We start from the raw sequence: 10,598 nt of genomic DNA, 5'->3' as shown, positions 1-10,598 counted from the left end.
ACTTCTTACTGTGCTCACCCTAGTCCAACGCCGGCATCTCCACATCATGGATACCAGATCCAGGCATTACACCTGATCCCACGTTCATCTTAGCCAAAAGGCCAAGAAGCGCTATGCTTGATCTTAGCCAAAAGGCTTGTGTTTGTGTGTAGGAGGATGCTTCTCAGAGTATAGCTGTCATTGACAGCTCTGCCATCTCATCCCTGATCCAGTCTGCCCGGATCGACATGTGGCAATCAGTCAGCCTACCCCTGACGGCACCTCAAAGGAACTCAGTGACGTAACCACCCGCCCGCTGCTCGTGAGGGGGGCGGAGGCGGGTGGAGCGGGCGCCGTGATGGACGTCACAACCAGCCAATAGGAGGAACGGCGGGGGGGGGGGTTTCGCGGCGGAGCAGGAGAGGGGCGTGGCATAGAGGGCGCGCCTGCGCCGTTGGGTGCAAACGGTTTTGGCTTTGACAGGAGGTGGCGGAGGCGTTTGCTGCCTGGGTTATGAACTTGGGCTCACCGGCCGCTAGTTTGCAAGCCAGGGAGAGAGAGAGCGGTGGGAAAAAAATTCGTCGCGTGTGTTTTTTTTAATGTGGATGCAGGAAGGTGGATTTTAAAATAAAATAATCATAATCGAGGCTTGAAGAAGCGACCGAAATGTTGGGCCGGGCCGCCCAGCACCGACACTTGTAGATAAATACACACACTCCCCCGGGGGAGACAGCCTGTGTACCCGCCCGGATCCTCACTCTCTCTGTGAACTGTTCAACATGGACGGGCAGCAGCCGCAGACAGGAAGCGAGTCGCCGCCCCGCAGCAAAGACAGGTCCTCCTCGAAGAAGAAACCCCCCGAAGATGACCCAAGAAACAAAACCAAGCTGGTGAGTGCAACGCGACCATTCATACCCAGGCTTCAGCTCCCTGTGCTCTTCCCCCCCCCCCCCCCCTCTTCCCGAAAGTCAACCAACAGCTTGGTCCATGTAAAGTCAGATTTTAGTGCAATCACAGGCACCTTCTGGTTGCTTGTTACATATGCCAAATGCACACCAGTGATCTCTGTTACACTTCCAAACACTTTGAAGAAACCTTCATTTCAAAAATGTATAGTCTGCTGTCAAGTGCAGGATTGCATTGATCAGCAACTTGATCGTATTTTATTCGGCGCACGCACATGTTGCTGAATGAATCACTCGCCCACTCTTTCCAAGTTGTACAACCGTTGTGTGAGATCCTGAGGGCGAACGTTTCCTGCTTGGTGGTCAGTTTCCATGATTTGTGTATTTAAAAATAATCCGAAAAGCACCCAACATATTCCTGATTTCCTGTCACTTTGTTATTCCCTACGGAGCAGGAACCACCCACTTCGAATTTATTCCCAGGAAAAAGGCTGCGTTCACGTTGACATTTTAGCATCCCATGAATAACGGCCACACAACCCGTGCCCCAGATTTAATAATTTGATTCAAACCTCATTGATACATGGAGTTGGGGACATTTGATGACAGGGCAGTTTCTCTAGATGGTAAGACTAAATCAGAACAGAAAGAGCGGATGAGAAGTTGGCACCTTTCTTTCAATTCTTTTCGGGGAGTTACTCATGCCAAACATAAGCATGTGAGTGCGAAATGTAAACATGTTGATTTCAAATCTAACACTGAAGCTTTGCTTCTTTATTTTACGTCCATACCAAATGCACTGGTTCAGCTCATGAAACTATTTTTGGATCGGAGTCTGCATGAGAAGTTTAGATGGGGAAAGTTGTCACTGGACCAGTAATCCAGAATACATAGAACATACAGTGCAGAAGGAGGCCATTCAGCCCATCAAGTCTGCACCGACCCACTTAAATCCTCACTTCCATCCTATCCCCGTAACCCAATAACCCCCCCTCATCTTTTTTGGTCACTAAGGGCAATTTATCATGGCCAATCCACTTAACCTGCACGTCTTTGGGACTGTGGGATGAAACCGGAGGAAACCCACGCCGACACGAGGAGAACGTGCAGACTCCGCACAGACAGGGACCCAGTGGGGAATCGCCCCTGAGACCCTGGCGCTGTGTTATCCACTTGTGCTACTGTGCTGCCCTGCCCATACTTTGGGGACATGGGTTCAAATCCTGTCATGGCAGCTGGAACTTGAATTCACTTAATAAATATGGAATATAAAGCTAATCTCATTCATGGTGACAATGAAGCTATTTCATCAATTATCATAAAAACCCATCTGGTTCAACCTGCCCTTTATGGAAGGAAATCTGTCATTCTTACCTGCTATGACCTATGTGACTCCAGACCCACGGAAACGTGGTTGACTCTTAACTGCCCTATGAAATGTCACACAATTCAAGGGCAATCAGGGATGGGCAACAAATGCTACATCCCTTGAAAAGGTAAATAAAATAGTTAAATCACCATGAAAAAACCTTAAATATGTATCTTGTAAAAACCTTTTTGGCTAGAAAGTACCTGGATGTGACAGTTTAACATGCTGATGTCTATTTAAGGGGAAGTGATTCTAACACTAGAATAAGCTGTTAAATCACCAAAAAGTGCTGATATTAATGACTGGTATTGAAAGAAAGATTTGCATTTGCCTCCTGTAATTAATATCATCAAATTAGGTAACCTATTGCTGATGATTTTAAAGTACGTATCTATCATTTTTTTGGAGATATTGAAACAACCAATTAGGCACATTTTTTAAACTTCCCATTTGTATTGCGTGTGTTATTAAAAACATGTAACAATACAATACAATCATTCGTTTTATTAGTGTTCCAAAGTGGGCGTCTTGCATGGTATAGAGTAGTTTTGGTTTATTTCAAATGAACTTTCAGACGTGTTGCTTGGGCTTATGTTCATTCTTCTAGGAATCGGTATCTTACATTGACAATTTACTGATGCCAAACATAAACATGTGGATGCCAAATGTAAACATGCACATTTCACATATCTAACACTGTGTTTTGAAGTTTCCCTTCTTTCAAGCCCTTGCCCATTGAATTGGTTCAACTACTGAAATTCTTTCTTAAATCTCCTCTAGGTAGTGCATTAGAGCAAAAAGAGGTGAAATGCTGTCATTGGTCTATTATCAATGTTTTAATAGTTGTAAGGACAGACCTACATTTGGCAGCTCCATCCACCCATTGAGTTGTGCATTCCATTGCAAATATTGTGGCCTTTAACTGAGTTATTTGTCTTCAGTCTGGCATCTTTCTGAACATTAATGTGTTGTTGGTCCAGTAAAAACAATACAGTGTTTTACCACTCTTAATATTACTTTTTATGGGGTTGCACAGTTGCAATGCCAATGTGATTAAACCTTGTAAGGTATCCTTTTGTTCATTTATATTATACAGTTGACCTTTTCAAGGAAATGAGCAAGCCTAACAGAAACAGTTCTTTCTTGAGTACATGATGTGACTCGATTTAGTGTGCTTGAAGACACAAAGTGGTTACTGTACTCCCCAATGGTCTCATCATATGGATTTTAAAGATTTTTGCATCCTGAATTTTAGTTGGCTTGTTGAATCACAGAATAATACCGCGCAGAAGAGGCCCTTTGGCCCATTGAGTCTGCACTGACACATGAAAAACACCTGACCTCCCTACCTAATTCCATTTGCCAGCACTTGGCCCATAGCCTTGAATGTTTTGACGTGCCAATTACTCATCCAGGTACTTTTAAAAAAGATGTGAGGCAACCCGCCTCTACCATCCTCCCAGGCAGTGCATTCCAGACCGTCACCACTCTTTGGGTTTTAAAAAAAAAGTTTTCCCTCACATCCCCCTTATACCTCTTGCCCCTCACCTTGAACTTGTGTCCTCTCATGACTGACCCTTCAACTAAGGGGAAAAGCTGCTCCCTATCCACTCCGTCCATGCCCCTCGTTTCTTGTACACCTCGATTAGGTCTCCCCTCCGTATTCTCTGCTCCAGCGAAAAGCTTATCCAACTTTTCTTCCTAACTTAAATGTTCCGTCCCAGGCAACATACGGGTGAATTGCCTCTGCACCCTCTCCAGTGCAATCCCATCCTATAATGTTGTGGCCAGAATTGCACACACTACTCCAGCTGTGGCCTCACAAAAGTTTTACACACCTCCAACATGACCCTGCTTTTGTAATCCATGCCTTGATTGATGAAGGCGAGTGTCCCGTATGCCTTTTTCACCATCCTATTAACCTGCCCTTCTGCCTTCAGAGATCTATGGACAAACACACCAAGGTCCCTTTGTTCCTCGGAGCTTCCCAGTGTCAGGCCGTTCATTTAATACTTCCTTGTCAAATTACTCTTTACCAAGTGTATCACCTCACACTTTTCAGGGTTAAATTCCATCTGCCACTTTTCTGCCCATTTGACCATCCCATCTCGAGCTTCCTGTAAATCCAAGACACTCAACCTCACTGTTAACCACCCAACCAATCTTTGTGCCATCTGCATACTTACTTATCCTACCCCCACATAGTCATCTATGTTGTTTATATAAATGACAAATCACAGATCCCTGTGGTATGCCACTGGACACTGGCTTCCAGTCACTAAAGCAGCTGCTGCCATCACCCTCTGTCTCCTACTTCTAAGCCAATTATGAATCCACCTTATCAAGTTACCCTGTATCCCATGTGCATTTGCCTTCTTTATAAGTCTTCCATGTGGGACTTTGTCAAAGGCTTTGCTGAAATCCATGTAAACTACGTCAACTGCACTCTCCTCAGCTGCACACCTGATCACATGCTCAAAAATTCATTCAAATTTGTTAGGCATGACCTTCCTCTGACAAAGCCATGATGACTATTCCTGATCAAACCATGCCTTTCATAGTGGAGATAGATTCTCTCCTTCAGAATTTTCTTCAATCATTTCCCTACCCCTGAAGATAGACTCACTGGTCTATATTTCCCTGTCTTATCTCTACAACCTTTCTCAAATAATGGGACCACATTAGCTGTTTCCAGTCCTCTGGCACCTCCCCCATGACCAAAGAGGAATTAAAAAATTGGGTCAGATTCCCTGCAACCCCCTCCCTCGTCTCCCACAGCATCCTGGGACACAATTCATCCAGACCTGAAGTTTTGTCCACTTTTAAGCCAGCCGACACCTCCAGTACTTTGTCACTCCCGATGTAAATTTGCTCAAGAACCCCACAGTCTCTCTCCCTGAGTTTCATATCTACTTCCTCATTCTCTTGGGTGAAGACAGGTGTGAAGTATTCATTCAACGCCCTATCAATGTCCTCTGCTTCCACCCACAGATCACCCTTGGTCCTTAATGGGCCCTACTCTTTCCCTGGTTATCCTCTTCCCATTGGTATACTTATAGAACATCTCGGGATTTTCCCTACTTTTACCAGCCAGAGCTTTCTCTCATCGCCTCTTTGCTCTCCGAATTGCTTTCTTAAGCACCATCCTGCACTTGCTGTACTCCACTAATGCCTCTGCTGATTTGCTCCCCGTGCGCTTGCGAAAAGCCTCTCTTTTCCTTCTCGTTGTATCCTGAATATCTCCGGTCATTTATGGTTCTCTGAGCTTGTTAGTCCTTCCTACTACCCTCGAGGGAACAGGTTGGGCTTGTACTCTCCCCATTTCCTTTTTGAACGCCCCACATCCCCCACTGCTCCTCTGTCGATTTCCCACAAGTAACTCTTTCTTGCCTTATTTTACTAAAATCCGCTCTCCCTCAATCCAAAACCTTTTTTACAACTTGTCTATTTCTTTGTCCATAACAAATTTAAATTGTACCATGTTGTGGTCACTATCACTAAAATGCTCCTCCACCAACACATCAACCACCTGTACTAATTAATTCCCTAGAATTAGGGTCTCACACTGAGCCTTGTTGGACTCTCTACACATTGAGCTAAAAGTTCTCCCGTATACATTTTAAGAATTCTACTCCATCTGAACACTTAATACTATCACTGTCCCAAATAATGTTGGAAAAGTTGAAGTCACCAAAGTTAGTTACCCTAGTATTTTACACACCTCTGAATTGCGCACATATTTGCTCCCCAATTTCCCACTGACTATCTGGGGTCTATAATAAACAACTAGCAATGTGGCTGTCCTGCTTTTATTCCTATGCTCTACTCACAAAGCTTAATTTGATTCCCCTCCAAGATATCATCTCTCCTTGCTGCAGTAACTGACTCCTTAACTAATAATGCAATGCCTCCTCCTCTTTTACCCCCTCCTCTGTCTCGCCTGAAGATTCTATATCCTAGGATGTTGAGCTGCCAATCCTGCCCCTCCTTCAACCACGTCTCCGTGATGGCTACTATATCACAATTCCACATGTCAATCTTTGCCCTCAACTCGTGTGTTTTACTTGTAATACTCCTGGCAATAAAGTAAAGGCCATCCAGTCTTGTCTTACTCCCATGAAACTTACTATCACTGTATTCCTCTGACTTGATTGCTTTTCTGTATTGTGCTGTGTCCCTATTCTGCTAACACTTTATGTCCCCTCCCCCTGCTGAATTAGTTTAAACTCCTCCCAACAGTACTAGCAAACTCGCCGGCAAGGATGTTTTTTCCAAAATTTATTTCATGACAAACATGTATCAAAACAGTTTGCAGCAAATAAACACCCCGGGAAACATACTTCCCAGCAATCGACTATATAGTCTGTACAAACCTTTTTCCTTTTTCACTCTTCCCCCATCCCTTCTGCGATGAGCAGCTCCTCAAACACGTTCACAAGCATCCCTCACTTTTTCTCAAACCCCCCTGCAAAGCCCCATAACTCATACTTTACCTTCTCAACCGCAGGAAGTCGTACAGGTCACTCAGCCAAGCCGCTACCCCCGATGACGCTGCCGACCGCTACTCCAGTAAAGTTCACCGCCGTGCTATCAGAGATATGAAGGCCACGACATGGGCTTTCCTCCTCTCCATGAACTCCGGCTTCTCTGAAACTCCAAATATTGCCACCAAAAGGTCCACCCCACTCCTCCACTATCCTGGCTAAGACAACACTCTCACCCAGAATCTTCCCAATTTTCCACAACCCCAAAACATGTGCGTGTGATCCACTGGCCTCCCGCCCACACCTTAAACTGTATCAGGCTCATCCTTGCACAAGAGGAGGTCCTGTTTAGCCTACGCAGTGCCTCACTCCATACTCTCCAATTGTTCTTCCCTCCCAACTCCGCTTCCCATTCTTCCTTGATCTTCACCACCCGCTCGTCTCGCTGCTCCCCCAGTCACTTGTATATATCCCCAATTCTTCCCTCCCCTTCCACATCTGGAAGCAGTAGTCATTCCAGCAGGGTGTATCCCGACAATCTAGGGAACTCCCTCCTGACCTTTCAGGTAAAGTTCTGAACCTGCAGATACCTGAACTCACTCCCCCTCGGCAGCGCCGGCAAGGATGTTAGTCCCGCTCTGGTTTAGATGCAGACTGCCCAGCTTGTACAGGTCCCACCTTCCCCAGAAACGGTCACAATGTTTCAGGACTCTAAGCAGGACTAGATCACCATTTCTTTCCTCAGACACCACTATTGTTTTTCAGTTGTAACCTATTTTGAATTTTTAATAACTATGCACACAAAAATATATCAAAGGGAACAGAGAAACTCATCGCTGGTTGGTAAGTCTAAGATTAGGGGTTATGGTCTTAAAATTAAAGCCAAACACTTCTCCCAAAGGGTGGTGGAAGTTTGGAACTCATTCCTCAAGTGGATATCTATGCTAGCTTAATTAATTTAAAAATGAGATTGATAGATTTTTGTTAACCTTTTAACCTATAAAGAGATATGGGCAAAGGCAGTTATTTAAGTGAAGTTGCAAATCATCCATCTCATTGAAAGAGGGACAGGCTTGAGGGGTGGAATGGTCAATTCCTGTTCCCATGTTTGTATCTTGGCTGCCAATTTTTTAACTTGGCTGTTAATTTGGAATTAATTTGGGCTAGGCTAAAATCTTTAGACTCAATATTAGAAATTCCAGACAACTAAAATGAAAATCAACCTTCGACAGAAAGTAAATCACCCAAAATTTAGATGTGATAGCTAAATAATTCATATTGGGGCTGGATGCAAAGTGTTTAAAAGGTAAACTCAGTATTACAATTCGTGTAGATGTGCAAGTATAAGCTTTTGTGAAAATTATTCCATTTGCGATTTTAACGTTTTAAATAAAATATTTTGGTTCCTGACTTGAAATATAGGCTTTTGTGCAACTGATGGCTGTCAAGAATTATTGACCAAATGCTTATTTAGAACAAAAAGAAGGGGAGTGTGTCGAATTGGGAATTTTCAAAGAGGGCCAAATGGTCCCCCTCTGTTCAGTGTGATTCCATTCCATGTTCCCACTATGTTCCACAGAGTATTGTGTCAATTCTGTAGTGATTCATCTTCATTCACTCACCATTCTAGCTAAATAAAAAGAAACTGATCGCAGCATTCCTTTTTTGCACAAGAATTGATTCGGAGGCAAGCTTAATGAGAATAATGGCTAATGACAAATTTGAGAATCTTTTTCTTGTGGTTGCCATTGTCTGAATTAAACATAGTGCAGCAAATGTTGCGATCAATATTTAGCTATCATTTGACAAATCTGTGGTTATCTATAAATGAATGGGTGCGTACACTTTCTTTGCTCCTCCAATGAAATGAATGCTGCAATGTCACGAGTTTCACTAAGGACACAAGAGGAGACAGTTGCTCTGACTCTGCCTCTCTAAATTGTAGATCAAAATAACTTCAACCATCGTAAATGGAAGGAATTTCAGAATATTTGGACTGAAATGCCAAGTTATATTTTTGGTACTCTGTCTTTGTGTCCATATTGATTGACTAAATTTATGATTTATTGAAAATATTTCATACTACCATACAACTTCTGTACCCTGATTTTTTTTTTTCTGGATTAGTCCTTCTCAGTACTAAGTAGTTGAAACACTTCTGCCAGCTGTATTGGTGAAAAAAATAATTGTAAATGAGAATACAGATTATTGCAGTGTAAAAGGGAGGCCATTTGGCCTTCATGCCTGCACTGGCTCATTGAATGAGCATTATGACTTAGTGCCATTCTCCTGCCTTTTCCCCATAATCCCACACATTGCTTCAATTCAAATAATTATTTGATGCCCTCTTGAATGCCTCCAATAAACCTACCTCCACCACATTTCCAGGCAGTGCATTTCAGACCCAAACTATCTGCTGTGTGAAAACCTTTTTTCTCACAATGTATTTTCTTCTTTTACAAATCACTTTGAATCTGCCCCCTCATTCTCGATCCTTTGATGAGTGGGAACTAACTGCCTCCTTAACTATTCTGTCCGACCCCCTCATGATTTTGAACATCTCTATCAAATATCCTCTATTTTGACCCCACCGTTCACAGTGGAGTAGTTTTGTGTATTGATATGCTAAGGTGCAGTAGGAAATTCTACTTGGACTTCAATTGCAGCAGGGGATTCCCTGCTGGAGGACAGCTTAAGTGCTTCCTTGAAGAGATCAGAAACATCCCCACTGACTGAGTGGAGACCCTGGCTTATGAACCAACAAAATGGAAAAGGTTTATTCGAGAAGGCATTGAACATCATGAAGAGAGCACACAAACCTCCAAACACCTAATCTGCATCACCCTTTGAACGCATGTGGCAGAGTCTGCAGATCATGCATTGGACTTCCAGCCATCTCAAAATCCAGGGAACTGCAGTGGAAGCAGGTCCTCTTTGATCCCAAAGAACTGCTTAAGGAGTGGGAAATAATTATTATCAAGCTTCACAAATGGTCATACTCACTTGTATTTCACTACGATTGATCATGTAAATTCAGTGTGGTATAGAACTGGTAACAGCACATTTATACCACAGCTCAATGTAAAACTAGTGGGTTGAATATTGGTTTCAACCAGGTAATCTGTTGTAATCTGTGCAATGCAGGAGAGAATTCTTTGCAACCATGCATCTGCAGAGGTTCTCTCCCATGGCTGCACCAGTTAATCACTTAAATGAACTTCAGATATGTTCTTCAGAAGTATAGGCCATTAAAATTTTCTAAATCTAGACTAATGTTCCAGGCTGTGTTGAACGCAACCGGTGTTAAGAAGAGGAGTAATCTCTCGTCACTGCTCTCTGGTGTCAGCTTGGCCTCTGATTCTAGAGACTTGTGCTACAGTTTTAATGTGGTGGTAAATTGAAGCTGTTTTGTAGAGATATTGCAAGTTGTATTATGTAGGCTTTTAATTAAATTAGAATTGTGCAACCAGTACAGGGTGGCATGGTGGCACAGCGGCTAGCACCGCTGCCTCACAGCTCCAGGACTCCGGGTTCAATTCCACCCTCGGGTGACTGTGTGCAGTTTGTACTTTCTGCCCGTGTCTGCGCGGGTTTCCTCCAGGTACTCCGGTTTCCTCCCACAGTCGAAAGATCTGCAGGCTGGTGGATTGGCCATCATAAATTGCCCCATAGTGTCAAAAAGGTTAGATGGGGTTACGGGGATAGGGCGGAGCTGTGGGCTGAAGTAGAGCCGGGCCGTTGTAGAATCGATTGACCGAATGGCCTCTTTCTGCACTGTAGGGATTCTAAGTTTGTATAACTCTTGTCCTTTCTGAAGAGTTTCTGTTTTCACAGCAACATAATAGTACTATGATTCACATG

General features: G+C 43.6%; 1 protein-coding gene across 4 annotated transcripts in view; it reads left to right on the top strand.

Moving 5' to 3' along the window:
- The first annotated feature begins 449 nt into the window (after positions 1 to 449).
- Positions 450 to 10,598, top strand: part of diaph2 (diaphanous-related formin 2) — a 983,399-nt gene continuing 973,250 nt past the window's right edge. For all 4 annotated transcript variants that reach the window (XR_011946649.1, XM_072505206.1, XM_072505205.1 and 1 more), the window contains exon 1: positions 450 to 869. Coding sequence is in view for 3 of the 4 variants with exons in the window: in XM_072505206.1 (XP_072361307.1) it covers positions 759 to 869 (111 nt within the window). In the remaining variant the exon portion in view is untranslated. The remainder of the gene's footprint in view (positions 870 to 10,598) is intronic.

The sequence above is a fragment of the Scyliorhinus torazame genome, chromosome 5 (genome assembly GCF_047496885.1).
Source record: "Scyliorhinus torazame isolate Kashiwa2021f chromosome 5, sScyTor2.1, whole genome shotgun sequence".
Classification (NCBI taxonomy): Eukaryota; Metazoa; Chordata; class Chondrichthyes; order Carcharhiniformes; family Scyliorhinidae; genus Scyliorhinus; species Scyliorhinus torazame.
Note: the sequence above shows the minus strand (reverse complement) of the source record. Positions and strands in the feature narration are given on the sequence as shown.